General features: G+C 45.2%; 1 protein-coding gene across 11 annotated transcripts in view; it reads left to right on the top strand.

Moving 5' to 3' along the window:
* Window positions 1-19,645, top strand: part of SFXN5 (sideroflexin 5) — a 116,786-nt gene that overhangs the window by 11,164 nt on the left and 85,977 nt on the right. For 9 of the 11 annotated variants that reach the window (XM_042981730.1, XM_042981721.1, XM_042981729.1 and 6 more), the window contains 2 exons: window positions 2,194-2,262; window positions 15,807-15,884. In XM_042981730.1, coding sequence (XP_042837664.1) covers window positions 2,194-2,262; window positions 15,807-15,884 — 147 coding nt within the window. Of the gene's footprint in view, window positions 1-2,193; window positions 2,263-3,165; window positions 3,194-15,806; window positions 15,885-19,645 lie in introns of those variants that run through there. The other 2 variants (XM_042981728.1, XM_007083431.3) reach the window with 2 other exon arrangements.

Here is a 19,645-nt window from a genome sequence, read left to right as displayed (position 1 = left end):
CTGTGCTTCAGTCCAGAATCACATATTACATTTAGGTGTCTTGTCTCTTCAGTGTCCTTTCACGTGGACCAGGTCCTCAGTCTTTCTTTGTCTTTATGACATGGACATATTTGATGAACAAGCCTGGTTATTTTATGGCATGCTGTTCAGTTTGGGTTTGTCTGGTGTCTCCTTATGATTAGATTCAATCCCTCCAGAATACTATTTGAGTGACACTGTGAACTTCTCAGGGTGTCACATCTAGAGGCACACAATGTCCATCTGCCCCTCATTGGTCCCCTTAACACGTCCCCATCATTTTGTGGGCTGGCACTTCATTACTTTCTGACACAACGAGATGTACCAGGTTCATCTTGTGCCTTCCCTTCCCCGGCCCTGGAATCAGCCACTTCTCTAAGGAACCCTGGTTCGTTTTAGTAGATCAGGGTCTGGATGTCATTCTGTCTCTTTGTTATCCACTTACCGTCCATCTAGCTCTATTTATCTCCTTGGCTTTTTTCTTTTTAAAGTTTATTTATTTACTTAGAAAAAGCACGTGAGCAGGAGAGGGGCAGAGAGCGAGGGAGAGAGAGAGAGAGAGAGAGAGAGAATCCCAAACAAGCTCCATGCTGTCAACGCAGAGCCCGCCGGGGGGCTCAATTGCACGAACAGTGAGATCATGACCTGAGCAGAAATCAACAGTCAGATGCTTATCCAACTGAGCCATTGAGATGCCCCGTATCTCCTTATTTTTTTGAGTTGGAATTATCCTGTTTGTATGCATTCCACAAAATCAGAAGCCTATTTTCATGTCATAAATGTCCAAGAACATTTCAAATGGCTGGAGAGTGTTCAATCATGTGATTGGACTGTTATTTGCTCACCATCCACCTTTGCAAATACTGCAGCGGTGAGCACCCTCAGCATTCACATCTTACCGCACCTCTGAACGTCTCTGTTTCCTGAGACTAGATACTTAGAGGGGAAATTTTGCCAGGACAACAATGTGAGCATTATGTACACGTGGGGAAAATGGTTGAGACCATTTGAGTTATAAGAGGTCCGAGAAGCAACCGTTTTAGTTAGGAACAGTGCCGAAGCTTGACCTGCTCTGTGAACTGCAGCGCCTCAGTGGGGGTGGATGTAGGAGGTGGAGAGGGTCCTCCATGCAGGGGGCGTCACAGCGAGCAGAGAGATGGAGGCAGCATGGGGCCTGGTGTGCACAGGGGACTTTCAGGGGACTATTGCAGGACTTTATTAGGAAGGGTAAGGAGCAGGAGGTGGCTATAGGATCTGGTGTCTTAATGAGCAAGGGGAGGGAGGGAGGGAGTGTGGAGGTATCTGCTTCCTTCACCATGCAGAGGACGGTGCTGGGGGAGCGGTGGGGCTCCAGTGCAGATTTGGGGTAGAGCCTGGAGTGTAGTGAGGCACCAACCCCCGGTATTTGTGGCTTCCCCTTTGTCCTCCAGCTTGGCATCTTCTCACCTCCCATTGAGCTTGGCTTTTTCCCTAAGGCAGAGGGCCCAGGAGCAGTGGTGCCTGTTGCCTGGTTTCCTTTCATTGTGCGCTAATGCCTGTGGCCTGCTTTGCACAAAGCCCTGCTTTTCTGGGGCCCCTGCTCTGGGGTGAGGCCAGGGCAGGCAGGCCCTGTCCTGAGCCTCACAGCAGCTCCAGGGCTATGGGTATAGGAGGGCGTGAGGGGAGTGAGCTGGGCACTGTCATGCCTGAGCTTTGCCCGTGGAGAGATTTCCTCAGGGACAGAGCCTGAGCTGGACCTTGGAGAGGGACCCTCCTTCACTGGAGACGTCCAAAGCAAGGCAGGGAGGCTGTGGTGGACAGGGAAGGCCAGGAGAGGGCTCGGCCCAGGTCTCACCTTTAGCCTGTGTGCTCATGGGTGCTTGGGAGCAGTGGGAAGCTGGGAGTGGATCTCAGGGAATTCGGGGAAGTGAGAGGAAAATGCGAGGCATTTTTGAAGAGCAGCTGAGACAGTCATTGAGTGTCTTAATGGTCTTTATGGGTTGACTTTAGAAAGACTTCAGACCTGGGAGGCCCTCAGGTCACTGAGAAGCAAGGTCTCATTGGCACTCATCACATGGGGAGTCCTGGGGACTGTGGGGCCCCAATAATAAGTGTAGGCTGTGGGGTGTGGTCCATGGGGTTTAGAGGATGATCTCCAGTGGCTGACCTGCTCTCCTCTCCCACCTCCTTCCCCAGACATCCTTCTATGGCCGCTTCAGGCACTTCTTGGATATCATTGATCCTCGCACACTCTTTGTCACTGAGGTAAGTCCTGGATGTCACTCTCACTAGAGCCCCCGGCCCCTTTGGAAGATCCATGGGTCACTTGTGTGTATGCTTTATACACATTGTCTCATTCCGTTTGCATCTTACGACATCCCTTCAAGGTAGATATATCGCATCGTTATTATTTCCAACTCTAATAAAGTTATTACCCAGCACATAAATGACATGCTCATTAGAAAAGTTCACATGGCACAGGTGTGTTTAAATGAGAAAGTATCCTTGATGTACTCTCCCTGCCCAGCTCCCTCCTGTCGTAGGTAATGTCAGGTTTGTTAAGGTATAGTTTACCTTTTGCATGTGTACCATTCTGCGTTTCAACAAACAGATTCAGTCATGTATCTACCACCACCATGAAGCTGTAGGACGCTTCCAATCACCCTAAAATGTTCGCTCATGCCCGTTTGTAAAGTTGATCTCCCTCGTTCCTGCCAACCTCTGGCAACCACTCGTCTGTTTTCTGTCTGTATTGTTTTCCTGTTTAAAATGCCATATAAATGGAATACTACAGCACGTAGCCTTGTGTGTCTGGCTTCTTTTCCGAAGCATAATGTTTTCGAGATTCATCCACGTTGCCGTGTGTGTATCAGTGGTTCATGACTTCTTATTGCTGAGTAGTATTCCACTGAAAGGATGTTCCAGAATGTGTGTATCCATCCACTTGTTGATGAACACCTGGGCTGTTTCCAGCTTGGAGCTATTGTAGATAATATACTATGAGCATTCTTTGTGTGGACGTATGTTTTCATTTCTCTTGAGTAAGTAACTAGGAATGGAGCGCTAGTTCATATGGTAAGTGTGGTAAGTGTATGTTTCTCTTCATAGGAAGCTGCCAAACCATTGTTGAGAGTGGCTCTACATTTAACATCCCATCTGCAATGTCCCAGTGGTTCCACATCCTCACCAACATGTGGTATCATCACATTTAAATTTATCGCCAAGTCTATTTTAGCCATCATATGTCTTTATAGCCTTTGTATGTGTGTAGCAGTGCATGCACATATAAAAAAGCAAATATTTGTTAAGCCCTTAACTGTGAGCAGGGCAGTGTGTTAAGCAGTTTACATGCGTTAGCTCATCAGATTAACTCAAAGCATCCCTACGAGGTAGATGTTATTCTAAGTTCCATTTTACAGATGAGGAAACAGACAGAAGTTAAATCTCATGCACATGGTGCTGGCCAGTGGTGGAGCCAGTGTATGAACCCAGGTAAGCTTGTCTCCGGAACCCTTATTCTTAGCCAGTTTGTACCCTGTTCAGGTAATAATCCCAAGATTACTCAGCTGGCAGAAGGCTTGAGCTCCCTCACCGGGGCCCCACCTATCCCGAGGAAGGTCTTGAGCCTTGAGTTGTGCACTTCTCTGCACGTCTTCTCTGTGTTGAGCATTGGATTGCTTCCGCCCTGGAGTTGATCCCTCTGGGAGGTAAAAGCCATCATGGAAAGAAGCACAAGGCCTTCTGGGCACCTGGGCTTAGAACCATCTCCAGTGGGGGATGCGGTCCAGTATCACTAAATATGAGAATTACCCTGTTGTGTGCTTTCCAACAACATGTCAGTGAGAACAAAGGGCTCCAGTATTTTACTGGCTGACTTTACCTGCCCCTCTGGGTCTACCGCCTCGAAAGCACAGGGCTGCTATACTCTGGGCTCTGTCTGGATTCTCCTGAGGAGTAATCAATATGACTACACAACAATTTGGGAAATCACCAAGCTAGAGAAACTACTTACCTAGCCTAGGTGATGTGACTTTCTAGAAAGCTCCAGAATAGCACAAAACCGGATACAATTGTAACATGAATCCCAACAAAAATGCCACCTGCTTGACGGAGAAGGCCGCAGAGGCCAGTGTTTAACTCAAAGGATAGGAGTGCTAATGATGGGTTTGAGACACATTGAGAAATGGTGGAGGACGACAGAAGGTCAGGAGGTACTTTGTGCTCCCCAGATTACCATGAGAAGGCGGGGGCTTTGGGGATAGATGGGCAGCTACAGGGCAGCATGCCAGCTGTGCCAGGGGACCCACACCCTCCTTTCTCTCCAGTCCACCCTCTTCTCGTTCCCAGACCATTTCACTTGCCACTCTCCTCCTGGTGCCACATCTTTCTTGCATTTTGAAAGGCCCCAATATTCCTGTACATCACTAAACCATTTTTGACCTGTTTCCCCTATCAGCAATTCACTTGCCAAAGCTACCTATTTGCTAACTGGAAAATAACCAGTACAACAGTAATTTTGTAATAGTTTTCAAAATTCACCTGTCCTCCTCCCCTCATCAAAGATTCTGAAAGGCTTCCCAGAAAGACCCACACCTCCCTCCCTGCTACATCCCAGTTGGGGACTGTTTTCCAACACTACATGCTGGCCTTTTGGAAAGTTTTTGCCCACAGAAGATCATCTTCTAAGCCCTAAAAACTCTGGAAGGGCCATGAGTGGGGCATCCAGGCCTTCACTGGCTCTAGTCCATGCGGGTTGCTTAGCAAGGCCATCTGCATGGAAGCAATGAGAAATTAGAAACTGAGAGGAGAGTCTCTTACCTGATGCTCTCCCCCAGGAACTGTGGCACTACCAGAAGGGCCACTCTCCTCTCTGCTGAGCTCAGTCCACAGACCATGGTTCATGCCTACAGAGCACTGTTTCTCTCCCAGGGCTTTTTGCTGGTGTTCTGGCAGGGATTGTGGGGTGGTCCCAGCCAGAAGAGACCTAGACAGGTCTCTTTGCCTGTGAGAGTAATAGGTTTGTGGAGACATGAGGAGGTAGTTCTGGAAGCTGGAGGTTCTTGAGGTAGAAAGATCCTGGGCAGCGTGAGCCGTCTGGTGACTTGGTTCTTAGAGGCATTAGCCAAGTCGATGGATAGACTCCTCTTGAGAGTTTTGCAGCGATTTGTTTGACATTTATAACTGACCAACCTTTAAAAAGATCCCAATCCTTATATGTGTGATGAGGCAGAGGACATTTTATTCACCGTAGGAAGAAGGCTGTCTTTGTCATAAGAATGTCTTGAGCAAGGCTTCAGAGGAGGAAGACGTTTGTCTGCTTGATGCAGGGGGAAGAATTGTCCTTTTTGATCGTGGCAAGAGAGGGGAGAGAGAAGGAAGAAGAGGGAGAAACAGTGGAAAGGAGAGCAAGCATCTGGGATGAGCTGAGAGGCCAGTGGCTGGGGCTCTCTTGAGACTGCTCATGCCTCCTGGGTTGTGAAATTTGTTGACATGGTGTACTTTTGTCCCCTCTGCCTGTTCCTGGAAAGTTGTCAGTAAAGTCTGCCTGGCTCATGAAATCTCTGCAGGAGTAGATTATTTGGGAGGATCTTGAGGCTAGGAGTCTCTTGTCAGGGTGCAGTGTGTCCAGGATCAGACCTGAGGAAGCAAACCACCAGGAGTTGGCAGAAGCCCCACTGTTGGCTTTCCACCTAGGTCATGGAATTAGATTTAGACCTCTAAAGGTCTAAAGGTGTACCAGCTGACATCGAACTTACTTTTATTTATTTATTTTTAAGTTTATTTATTTTAAGAGAGACACAGAGAGAGAGAGTGCAGGCAGAGCTGAGGGGGCGGGTAGTGGGGGACAGAAGATCCAAAGTAAGTTCTGTGCTGACAGCAGAGAGCTGGATGCAGGGCTCGAGCCCACAAACCGTGAGATTATGACCTAAGCTGAAATCAGGCACTTAACTGACTGAGCCACCCAGGCGCCCCTGAAGTTACTTTTAATTTTGGACTGAAAATGAAAGGAATTTGCTATTATGAATTAAATAATTATTTAATGGAATGAATGGTTGACAGATTATCATCCTGAAGGACAGAGAAAACTAACTAACTGCAATAGTGTTAATAACACAGACTCAGGACTAGTTTTGGTGTAGTAATCTGAAACCAGGGTATATTGTAGGATAGAATAGATAAGTAATTATATTGATGTTGGGAACCAGGGTTCTCACTGTGGAAGTAGGAGGATACAAATCTGGAGCAGGGGAAAGGACAAAGAACTACGTGATGTTGCACTGAATTGGAGGTATGGATATGAACTCATGACCCCCCTCCCCCACCACACACACACATTTGTGTTTATATTTTCCAGTTTCCTGGCTCTTTTCACTGAAAGGGCCTAGAAGCAATGACACCTGGTAACAGTGAACACATTTAGCACTCAGATCTTGGTTTCTAAGTACCAGTACCCGCTAATAGGAATCAGGGATTCTTGGAGAGGTGGCGAAATCCACATTTGGGGCAAGAGGAGCTGCTACAGAATGTGGGAGGGTGCTCAAAGAATGGAGTCACAGGAACTAGCTTGAAAGGAAACCCACCAGTCACATTTGGGAGAATTTGAACGTTAAGAAGAATACAATGGGTTATTCACCCTTCAGTTATCCACCCTTCAGTTATAACACACTGAAGAATGATAATAATGGCAATAATAATAAATGCAGGAGTCAATAATAACAACAAGAAGGAGGAGGAGAAATCCATCAGTCCACAGTCCACTAGAAGTGTGGGAGGGGGAAGCTCATCTTCACAGAAGAATGTCAGCTGATAAATGTAGTAGGAAATAGTCATTGTGTAACCCTCAATGAAATAACTGCCTCTGACCAGGATCATTAATGGATGCTGCTCGCATAGAGTAATGAGTTGTAGGCAAACAGGATATCCGGATGTTTTCAAGTAAGTGTCACCCTGAAGATAGTTAGCAAAGGGGAAAAGTTACCTTTACTGTGAAGAGCTTAGAGGACATTGCTTTAACCAGGTGGCCAAACTTAGCATCATTGGCCATGAAAAACTGACATTATATGCCTTCTGATGTGATATGATTCTGGTAGTAATCCCTAAATACTGGAATATATGAAAGCCTAAAGAAGAAAATAAAAACAGCCCATAATCCTACCTGCCAGAAATAATCACCATTGACATTTTGGGATATGCATATGTGCAAAATTAGGATGATTTATGTAATATGTGTATATATATCTATCTCTTTATATAGAATATATATAGAGAGAATCATATATGATATATATGTTTAATAACATATATGTATACATAATATATACTCTTTTTTCCATGCGGCATATCATGAACATTCTTCCTTGTCATTAAATGTCATTACAAAATATATTTAATAACCATGTGGTTATTCTATAATGCACTTAATAATTTTCTCTATTGTTGACCACTTGGGTGGTTTCAAGTCTTTTGCCATTATAAGTAGTATTGCAGTATATATCCATGTACATAAATCTCCCCATATTTCTCTTTATTTTCTTTGGATAAATTCCTACAAGTGGAATTTCTGAATGGAAGACTTTTTTTTAATGTTAAAAAAAAATCTTCATTTATTTTGAGAGAGAGGGAGAGCGCATGAGCGGGGGAGGGGCAGAGAGAGAGAGACAGAGAGAGAGAGACAGAGAGAAAATCCTAAGCAGGCCCCACACTGCCAGTGCAGAGCAGTGCAGAGCCTGACTCGGGGCTCAGTCTCATGAATCGTGAGATCATGACCTGAGCCGAAATTAGGAGTCGGACGCTTAACTGACTGAGCCTCCCAGGCACCCCTCTGAATGAAAGACATTTTAAGGCTTTTCATATATATTGCCAGTTTACCCTGTAGATTATACCAATCTGTGCCAAGATCATATCAGTTTATAGTCTCAATAATAGTGAGGATATCCATTTATACTTTATTTTTTATCAACTACTTTTTAATCATAATATTTCTCTACACTTAAAAAACTTTCAGTATAATTAACATACAGCATTATATTAGTTTCAGGTGTACAATATAGTAATTCAACAATTCTGTTACTCAGTGCTCATTATAATAAGTGTACCCTTAATCTCTTTGAGGATGCCCATTTATTTAAATGCCTTCTAGACAGCATCTGACATTCTAATTTTAAAGTCTTTAATTGAAGTTTTAATAGTAAATATCCAAATGTCGCTTTTTTTTTATTCAATTTTTTATTGATTATTTATAAAAATGTAAGTGTAAACATAAAGCTCGTTTATCCCTCTTTGGGATTTTTACAGAAACTGAAAGAGTGCCAAAATTTATAACATTATCTTCTACCTAAAACAGCTTTGTAAACACAGTTTTCATCCTGTTTATAAGATCTTTTTTTTTTTAATTTTTTTTTTGACATTTATTTATTTTTGAGACAGAGAGAGACAGAGCATGAATGTGGGAGGGTCAGAGAGAGAGGGAGACACAGAATCCGAAACAGGCTCCAGGCTGTGAGCCGTCAGCACAGAGCCCGATGCGGGGCTCGAACTCACGAACCGCGAGATCATGACCCGAGCCGAAGTCGGCCGCTTAACCGACTGAGCCACCCAGGCACCCCTGTTTATAAGATCTTTGATAGCTTCCCAGTGACAAGTTACTGTTTTGTTTTGTTTAAATCCAAGTTAGTTAACATGTAGTGTAATAATGATTTCAGGAGTAGAATTTAGTGATTCCTCACTTACATATAACACCCAGTGCTCATCCCAACAGGTCTCCTCCTTAGTGCCCTTCACCGCTTTAGCCCTTCCCATCCAACACCCCCTCCAGCAACCTTCAGTTTGTTCTCTGTATTTAAGAGTTTCTTATGGTTTGCCTCCCTCTCTGGTTTTATATTATTTTTAGTCAGTCAGACAAAGACAAATATCATATGATTTCACTCATATGTGGAATTTAAGAAACAAAACAGATGAACATAAGGGAAGGGAACCAAACGTCAGTACCTTTATACACTTTAAGTTCTTGCCTATCTGCATGCATTTTTGGCATACTATTACACTGAACAGTTTTTATTTGCCTTTTTCATTCATTTCCAAGTCTTTATAATTATTTATTTGTATATTTTTAAATGTTTATTTTTGAGGGTGCAAGCAGGGGAAGGGCAGAGAGAGGGGGACGGAGGGTCCAAAGTGGGATCTGAGATGTCAGTCTGACAGCAGCGAGCCTGATGTGGGCTCAAACACACGAACCGGTGACATCATGACCTGAGCTGAAGTCAGATGCTCAACCAACCAAGTCACCCAAGTGTCTCCACAATTTTTTAAAATCAAGTTTTAAAGTCTAAATAACCGTCCCTGGTTAGACCCTTAGATCTAACAGCATAGGCGGTGCTTTTCCAAGAAAAATAGTCTCAAACCTATCACTTTTCACTTCAGCTACATTTATTTTCTAGAATAAATTCCCAAGAGTAGGCTATCTAGGCTGGAGGCCATGATTGTTTCTAAAGCTCTTTGGGGTAGCTGGACGGGTTTCTTTTCTGAGGGGTTATACTTCCTGTCATGCTGCCAGAATTATATGGGTTTACCTCTCAAGGGCCCCTTGAAGGTGATCAGAGGTCAGCCACAGGGAAAGCAGAACCCCTCCCCATATGTCCCTGGTTTCCCCTGGGGCCTCCCTGAGGGTGGCCTGGGGTGGGGAAGCCAAGGACCAATCTCAGCACAGATGTTTAACCCTGGGGGTCCCAGGACTACTGGGAAGGAACAGGAGAGTATAGGAAGGCTGAAGGAAGACAAGAGAAAGGCTTGGGACCCTGTCTGCCTATAAATCATTATCTTCTGCAGGTCCCAGCATTTGGGACCACGGTAAGAATGATTCAAGCAGTCTTTTGGGTGAGGGGAGAATGCGTGGCTCTCTGCCCTGGGCAGGTGCAAGACTGACCCAGGTAAGAACAATCAGACACTGAGCAATCAAGGCATGATGCGACATAAGCTGCTGCCCCCACCTCCTCCTGCTTCCCCACCAGCCATCCCTGCTCCGTTCTCTCATGCACACTCCCCTCTGCCAGTTCATTCTCCCCTGGCCTCGGACGCTGTTTTTTTAATTTTAATTTTAATTTTAATTTTATTTTTGTTTGTTTATTTATTTATTTATTTATTTCAGTTCTGCAAACTTTGGGACTTCCAAACTCTCCACTTTGCCTGAAATGCCCATGTTTCAATGCTCCAGTTTCTCTGTGTCGGGCTGGGCATGGCTTTGAGTGAGAGTAAGGAAGGACCTTCCTACCCTTGCCTGGGGTGCCCTGCCCCAGTGCATCAACTTTGGGGGATGCAGGCATTGCTGTGAACTCACTGGGAGACGACCCTTCTTTCAGTTATTGTTATGAGGACAGGAAGGTTTTCCATGATGATGTCTTTTCTTTTTAATGTTTTCATTTATTTTTGAGAGAGAGAGAGAGAGCAAGGGAGGGGCAGAGAGAGAGGGTACAGAGGATTTGAAGCAGGCTCTGTGCTGACAGCAGACAGCCTGTTGTAGGGCTCGAACTCACTAACTGTGAGATCATGACCTGAGCAGATGTCGGACGCTTAACGGACTGAGCCACCCAGGTGCCCCTTCCATGCTGATATCTTGTAGAATTGCCCCAGAACTGGGGTTGAGGGATTTGAGGCTCCTAGGTGCCTTCCACCCCTATGTAACCCTGGACATGGAAATACCCTTCCTTTTCTGGCCCCAGTTATTTCAGAGGAGGGAGGTGGCCTAGATGGTTCTATGATAGATATATGCAAAGGGGTATTCTTATCTACATCCTGTGTAAACAGTACAGTCTCTTGTAATTCTGGGATTTTGTCAAACCAGCATCACCATCGAGGGACTTTGGTCTGTGGCTTTGGAACCTGGATTCCTAACCCTGACCATACCTTTCACCTCTCCCCCCAGCAACCTCAGTCACTCATTTTTGGTTAAATCCCTCTGATGTGTGGCCCCGTGTTAAGATGGACAGGGGTGAGTGGGTCCTGTGGATCTGCAAAGTACCTAAAACCAGCCCCCTGGTCCCTGCTGTGCAATCTCTGACAGACAAGGACACATAGATGCTTAAGGGGTCAGGGACCTCAGAGAGATGCAGATCAAATAAATGCACTGACCATTGAGAGGAGAAGGAGAACATTTCTGGAAGATTCATGGAGAAGATGGCTCTGAGCCTGGAAGCATAGTTGGGGATGGTCATAGACTGTTGGGGAGCAAGAGTGTCCTGATAAAGCAAACAGTGTGGGCAAGGCCAGGAGGTGGGAACATGCAGGCACCACCCAGACAGTGATGGTCCCTTTACCAGATGTGAGAGTGAAATATTTCTGAGTGCTACTCATATCCTGATCAGGTGCTATCACTGCCACCATGTGTTTAATATATTAAATATTCTTATGGTAAATACTTATGTCATTTTTGACATCCTCTCTGTTAGCAAAGCAGGGATTACATGCAGTCTGCATTTAGTTTGAGGGTGGGCTATGGTGCCCCCCCCAAAAAAAAAGATTAGGGTTTTTTCCCCCAAGTTTTTAAATTTTATTTATTTTGAGAGAAAGAGAGAGAGCATGAGCGGAGGAGGGGCAGAAAACAAGAGAGAGAGAGAGAGAGAGAGAATCCTACACAGTCTCCATATTGTCAGCAAAACCCAATGTGGGGCCAAACTCATGAACAGCGAAATCATGACCCGAGCCAAAACCAAGAGTCAGATGCCCAACCGACTGAGCCATCCAGGTGCCCCATGCTTTTTTTTTTTCTTTTTTTTAATGTTTATTTATTTTTGAGAGAGAGAGAGAGGACAGAGTAGGAGGGGCAGAAAGAGGGGACAGGGGATCCGAAGTGGGATCTTCGCTGACAGCAGCGAGCCCGATGTGGGTGGGGCTTGAACTCACAAACTGGAAGATCATGACCTAAGTCGAAGTCGGATGCTCAACCGACTGAGCCACCTAGGCACCCCAAGATTAATTTTGTTTTTGATAACTTATTCCCCAGCTTTCCTTTTTGTGTCCTTTCCTTCCTGGGTCCCTCGGTCCCCATTACTGTAGTACGGTCTCCTGCCCTCTCTGGCCACCACTCCATGCTTGCCCTCTTTCTTCCTTCTCCTTCCACTTAGGCCTTGGGGTAGGACCCTTGGAGCCAGGATTCTCCTCTGTTTAAATTCTCTGCCCTGGAGCAGACCTCCCAGGGGCCAGCGTTTCCAGAAGGACCTTCTGGAGACCACACCCCCATCAAATACAAGGAGACAACCTCAAGGTGACACCTTCTGGTAGGTTAGCAAGAGGCAGGAAGCCAATGAGGGAGGTTGGGAAGCAACCTGGCCGTCCCTCCCCCTGGCCCAGGGCTCTAGAGAAGGGCCTGCAGCCTTACATCTGCCACTCGATGCCTTTGCATTCAGGACCTGGCTGCCTGTTTGTTCATGGTTGAAACGACTTCCTGCAAAGTTCACCATGCCTCGGACCTTCAGCTTTCCCCTTCCCTCAAGTGCCCAGGGCTCTCCCGTCAAGCCTCGTGATGCATAGGGGTGAGAGGAGGGTTTAAAGCAGGGAGATACTCCTCCCATCCCTCAAATCTCCCAGATAATGGCCTCCTGTATAGTGAAGAGCCCAGCCCCCAGAACAGGCAGGCCTCAGGGATCTTGTAAGGTCCTCTTTGGCTGTCCCGCAGCAGGGCCTGGAGCCCCAACCCCTCAGCCTCTGACCGAGGGGCCTGTCTGAGGGTTAGTAAGGCCCAGCAACAGAAAAGCATGTTCTAGCTTCCTCCAGTCCTCATTTCTCAGGCTTGTCTTCAGGAACTTGGGATTTAGTTCTCCCTCAACCCATGCCAAGATCAGGGCTCTTTGGAACTTATTCTTGTGGCAGGAGGCCTCCCTTTAATGATGGTGTCAAATGAGATGGAATGTGGCCAGGTTGTTATAGGAACTCAGGAGAATCCCTGGAGTGGGAAAATAATGAGAACACGGGGCCATTCACCATTCAGCGCTGGAAAGTAGAGCATTCATTGTCCCGTGGCAGAGGCTGTGGCGTGGGAGGAAGCTGGCTTGGGGGGGGTGGGGAGGGGGGAGAGGGGGGAGAGCTCGCTGCATCACTAGGAGGCTTTCGGGGTGTTGGGGGCACAGAGCAAGGGTCTGACTAAACTCTGGGTACAAAAACTAAACTTCCCACTTTCTAGCTGTGTGACCTTAGGCAAGTTGAAACAGTCAGCATGATCCCATTTTGTTGAAAAACGCTTTAAATCTAGAAGGAAAATCATCCTCACTTTTTTTTTTAAACCATCCTCATTTCTTCAGTAGTTACCTCAGTGCTATGTTTACAAGTGATTTAAAGTGATTTTTTGTGCTTATACATTTTTTCTGACATTTTCTCTAAACAGCATGGATTAATTGGGGTCCCCTCCAATAAAAACCCTCACAAAGCTATCTCCACTTTGGAAACAGATTCTGGGAAGGGACTCTGGAATTTTGGTATTGATACCCATACATTTGAAAGGGGGAGGGGCTGTACTTTCCAGCAGTCAGGCTGCTCCTAAGAAGTTTCCCTGGCCCCTCAATGCCCTGGGTTAGACCAGTGTTGGCCACAGAAACTTCACACATGCCTGATGGGCCGGGTGGCCTGGCTGGCTTGTCCGGGCTCCCAGTTAGTCCTGCTGGTGGCTGTTCATTTCCCATGCTATGGGACTGCCTGTCAGCTGGCTCAGCAAACACCCCACCTGCCCCACTAGGTGCTCTTCCTGATGCTACATCCTGCCTTTAGACCAAGGTGCTTCTGTGGAGGTCCCTCTGCATTCCTCTGCTCAGCCAGCCTTATTCTTTTATCAACAGGAGAACAGAGGCACCTGGGTGACTCAGGCCCTGAGCCACAGACTCTTCATTTCAGCTCAGGTCATGATCCCAGGGTCGTGAGATCTAGCCCTATGTCAGGCTCTGGGCTGAGCATGGAACCTGCTTAAGATTCTCTCTCCCTCTGCCCCCTCCCCTGCTCACACTCCCAAGCAAGCAAGCAAGCAAGCAAAATTATAAAAAGGAGAACAGAATAGCTTCACTGGGTTTCTTTGCCCACGCTAGACAACCCTGATGTCTGGGTGCCTCACCTGACCTTGACATAGGCTGCCTTCCATGAATGTTATCTGCTTCTTGTTAATTTTTTGAGGTATGGTATACATATGATAGAATGCACAAATCCTAAATTTATGGCTTAAAGCATTTTGACCTATGTTTATACCCATATAACCACCACTTAGATGAAGACATTGAACATTTCCATTACCTCAAAGGGGTCCCTTGTGCCTTTTCCAAGTCAACACCCTGCCCCCCGCCCCCCAAAAGTAACATGACCTCCACCAGATTGGTTAGATTAGCATTGCCTGTTTTTGAACTTTATACATACTCTTTGGCATCTGACTTCTTTTGCTTTTCATTATGTAAGTCAGCTTTCACAAATCACCCCAAAATGTAGTGGCTTCAAACAACAACACTCAATTCTTTTGCTCACTGATCTTCCATTTGGGCAGGGCTTGCAGGGGATGGTTCATCACTATTCCATGCAGCATCTGCTAGGGCAGATTGATGGGGCTCTGGAAAGTCCATTTCAAGATGGCTCATTTGCGTGGTGGGTGAGTTGATGCTGACTGTCATCTGATAGCTCAGCTGCAGCCTTGGGCCAGAGCCTCAGTTCCCATCCAGATGCGTCACTCCAGAAGCTGCTTGGGCTTCCTTATAGTATGATGGCTGAGTTCCAAGAGAATGACCATCTCAAGAGAACAAGGTCAAAGTGCAAGGCATTTTCATGACATAGCCTCAGAGGTCACATAGCCTCACCTCAGCCGTACTCTATTTGTGGCGGCAGTCACGAAGGCCTGCCCAGAATCAGCAAGAGGAAACATGGACTCTACCTCTCAATGGGGATGTGGGAATGTTCTAAAAGAGGGTGGGGAGTGGTAGATATTGGAGTGTTCATCTTTGGAAAATACGTTTTGCACTTTATTTCTGTGAGATTCATCCATGTTGTAACATATATTTGTAGTTTGCTTTTTACATTGCTGAGTAATATTCCATTTACCTGTCCAGTCTACTATTGACATTTGGATTGTTTGCAATTTGGAGCTATTTGAATAGTGCTGCTATGAATATTCTTATATAAATATTTTGGTGGGTAAATGCTGCCTTCAATCACTGTTGCTGTCCCTTTAGCTTTTAAGATCTTACAAATGATACAATTCTATCCTCTTTTTCCCCCCTCCCTCTCTCCATCAGTTACGGTAGCCGTATGTACTTAGTATGTAAATCTCTGCTGGTGTTTTTAGAATGTTGAAAAGAAATTCTACGAGTATTATATAAATACGTTCTCTTTATAAAAACTTTCAATATTGCAATTAAGATTAAATTTCCTTCTGACACCCCTTGCCAAATCTGGATCCTTTCCTCTTACCCCACGGTAACCCCTGTCACTAGTTTGCTAAGTCTCCTTCTAGAGCTTTTTTGATGCATCTACACACATAAGTATTCTCATAGAAAAATATTGTTTTCTGTGTGTGTGTGGGCTTTGTTTGTTTGGTATAATGAATGGCATCATACGGCTCTGCAATTCACTTTCTCACTCAAAAAAATATGTTGGAGATGGAATCACATGCAGATCTACTTTGCTTTTTTAAACTGCCAAATATTGTTCCATAGTATTATTATACCCCTGTCATTTAGCCACATCCCTTTGGAAGGACATTTAAAGTGTATCCTTCTTTATTGTTTGCAAGTGAAAGAGTTGCAGGAGCCTTGGATCTATGCCCCTCAATGTCTGTTTTCTTTCCCCTGCAGAGACGTCTCAGAGAGGCTGTGCAGCTGCTGGAGGACTACAAGCATGGGACCCTGCGCCCAGGGGTCACCAATGAGCAGGTAACTCTACTGGAGGTGGGAGGAGAAGGAAGGGGGCAAAGTCACAATCCTTTCTCTGCATCCGGAACCAACTCTCTTCCCTTCATTATCCACTTCCACTGTTACATAGCCATGTGGACTTCTGGTTTTTTGGAGGAGACACTCAGCTCTCTCTCATACCCTGGGTCTGGGGGGAAGCACAGAGGTGATAAGACAAGAGACGCCCAAAGGCAGTAGTTTCCTCGAGCTGATGTGTACATCTCTTCCCAATTCCACGTTCAGTGACATCACAGAAGTAACTTGAAATCAGCCATGTGGGAGCATTTACCCCATGGAAATTGGCAAATGCTACAAATCAGGACTTTCTTCCCCAAAGAACTAATTTTTAAATATTTACTAGCATACCACTACCCAAAAGTTCAGGTTGAGGATGGGAAAGATGGGGCAGGATAAAGGGGATTAGGCTAGGATGCTATAATTTCGTTTTTTATATATCATGTAGGAATTTGAACTAGAGCTAAGTAAAATGTTATTGGTTGTGTTTGGTTTGAGGAAAGGTAGAGGGATGCAGTGCAGGGCTGCTTTAATGATTATAGAGACTGATGGTTAACATTGCCAAAGTTTTTCTTTTTGTTTATAAACTTTATTTCAAAAACTTAAAAAAATTAATTTCACGCTTCTTTTCCCCCAAGTAACATGTGTGCATAGTTCAAAAAGTTAAATAGTACTAAAATACCTGGAGGAAAAGTACTATGTTGTCCCATCCCTCTTCTGTTCCCATTCTTTTTCTCCAGAAGCAAATACTTTTAACTATTTCTTCACATAGAAATCTGTATGTCAAACCAGTATGCTTATCTATAGTCTTATTTTTCAACTAGTTCTTTGTATTATCTATTTATAGTAGATGAGGATTCAGCTCTCTTGTTATTTACTTTCATAAAAAACACACTTCTCTCCGCCATCCTCATTACTCTCCCAAAATAGTTATTATGGCTTTGGGGGTTGATGGATATTCAGTATTTACGCTATTACAATTATACAAATACCATTTACTGTTTTTTGTTTTCTCTCTTTTGAACTTTGTATTTTACCTGGAGTTAATAATTGCCTTAGTTTTTCACATTGGCATAGTTTTCTTTATACCATCTCTACCTCTTACTACATTCTTTAGCAGCCTTTGATGTTTTCAGTGGCTCCTTTCAATCTGAAGACTCCTGTCCTTCGGTTCCATTTTTTTCCCCTGAAGTTTTCCTTTCTGGTGTCCACCTCTTCCAGCTCCAGGCCTTTCTATTGGTGTATACTTTAGTTTTGGTGGAACACCTCTTTCAGTAGCTTCCTAATATAAGAGTAAATGGGAAGAAAATTTTGAGTCCTTTTATGTCTGAAAATTGTAATTCTTCACTCAGCCTTAATTGACAATTTTACTGAGGAGAAAATTATAGGTTGACAGACATTTTGAAGACATTACTCTATTGTCTTCTCACTTTCAGGACAGCTGTTGGAAATCTGATACATTTCATCTCTGATTCTTTTCAAGTAACCTGTTTTCCCTTTTTGGAAATGTTTAGGATCTTCTCTTTTAAAATTTGTTATTTTGGGTTTCTAGTGACCCTTTTCAATCTGGAGACTCCTGTCTCTCAGTTCTGGCTAATTTTCTTATGCTGTTTCCTTGGTAATTTCTTCTTATTTTGGAACTCCTGTTAGCCAAATACTCTACATCTTAAATTGACACTTAAATTTTCTTATATTTTTTTCTCTTCCATTTCATCACTTTGTCCTGTGTGGCTTTGCAAGAAATTTCCTTGAGTTTATTTTCAACATATCTATTGAAATTTTAACTTCAGCTAGTATAATTTTAATTTCCAAGAGCTCTTTGACTGTTTCTTTTTAAAAATCTTCTTTTTTTTAATGTTTTTATTTATTTTGAGAGAGAGTACACATGCACACAAGCAGGGGAGGTAAGGAGAGAGAGAGAGACAGAGAGAGACAGAGAGAGACAGAGAGAGAGAGAGAGAGAGAGAGAGAGAGAGAATCCCAAGCAGGCTTCACATTATCAGTGCAGAGCCCAATGCAGGGTTTGATTTCAAGAACCGTGAGATCATGACCTGAACCAAAATAAAGAGTTGGAGGCTTAACCAACTGAACCACCTCAGTACCCCTTAAATTCTTCTTAATAGAATTCTTTTCCTGTGTTGTGAGTATAGTAGCTATCTCATGTCTCTGCATTCTGGAAGACAAGTGGGGGAAGGAGGCTGGAGTCCCAATACTCACTTTGCAGACTTTTATTAATTTCCCTGCTTTGAGTCTCACTTACTCCCACCCTCTACTGTGCTGCTGTTCTCAAGTCTGGGATCACTTGGATTTAGTTTCTCCAGAAGGCTGATAAACCTATAGCATCTGGGAAACATAGGTGAGGGTGGTAAGAGTCACCTTGCTGTATGGTGAAGGCCTTGGGATCTTATTGCTTTGAGGACAGACTTTAGACCAACTCCCTGTGTTTAGTCTTATGATTAGCCCTTTTTTCCTGTGGTACCTGGTACCTTCAAGACCTGAACTTTGCTGGTGTTTTGAGAGCAATGGACTGGCTCCCTAAGCATGCCTTCCTCAGGCATTTGGGGGATGGTTTTTTCTTGTCTACTGGATAAGTTACTAAACCTCTAGTTATTTTCCATCCAAAAACATGTCGCTGTCCCTTCTCTGCTGTTGTCTCTCCTTCCATTCTTTTGGTGACCCTATGAGGCACTGCCCTTGCCTTCTAACACCTTTAGGTGTAAAGCCCGTGCTGAGGCTCTGGGCTGACCTCAGGACACACTAGTACCTGGCTGGATGTTCCTGGGGTGGGTGGCTCAGCCATCAGCTCTCCCCAACCTAATTCATGTAATATGTATTTATGGAGCACCTGCAGGCCAGTTTTGATGCTGGGGCCTAGGGGAGAGAGCAAGGAAGAAAGTAGATGAAGATTCTTGCTTCATGGACCCCCCGAATCTAGGCAATGATTATGAAAAACCACCATACTGTGGGACAGCAGAAGAAGGAGTAACTTGCCCAGACTGTCTGGAAGAGATTCCCACCAGAGATTTGAGGGATGAGAGGGGAATGGCCAAGAGGAGTACTAGGTAAGAGCCATCTGGGTGAGGAAACACATCATGAGTGAAGATAGCAAGCCCCCCACAGCGGAAGTCTGGGAGAATGTGCTTGACTGAGGCCCGGCCACTTGGAAGGAGGGCAAATATGTGAGCCGATGCAGCACCTTGGCCAGATGTCCTTGTGCAGGGCCCCAGGGAGTGGTGGGAGATGGGGCAATGCCTGGCTAGACAGGGTCTATCTTCAGGCATCCGTGCTGCTATCAGCAGGAAGCACAGGCTGTGATCAGATCATCCCTGAGCACAGTGCTTCCCTCTGGCATGGGCACTGAGGAGCCTGGGTGGCCTCACCTGACATCTCCTCTCTAGGCCAAAGTAATCCTCAGACCCTTGCAATTCCTCTTGGACCTGTCAGGGGTGAGTTCAGCCCCCCAACTCTTCACCCTGCATCTGCTCCCAACCCAAGTTCCCTCTGGCTGAGGTTGGCCTCTTGGGACTCCCTCCAGCATCCAGAGGTTGGGGAGTGAGGCCACATTTCTCCTCTTTACTCCCTTCAGTAGCGTAAAGTTGCCTGCCCTATTTGCTGGGCCTCTTTTGTTTTCTGCCCTGAAAGCCCCAGTGTGCCCCCAGAGAGCTGGGAGGAGGGGAGGTGGGGCGGGGGATCCTGGCACTAGCCATGCTTCCCAATTCTGGCTCACG

This window comes from Panthera tigris, chromosome A3 (genome assembly GCF_018350195.1).
Source record: "Panthera tigris isolate Pti1 chromosome A3, P.tigris_Pti1_mat1.1, whole genome shotgun sequence".
Taxonomy (NCBI): domain Eukaryota; kingdom Metazoa; phylum Chordata; class Mammalia; order Carnivora; family Felidae; genus Panthera; species Panthera tigris.
The sequence above is the reverse complement of the archived record's forward strand: the minus strand, read 5'-3'. Positions and strand labels throughout refer to the sequence as shown.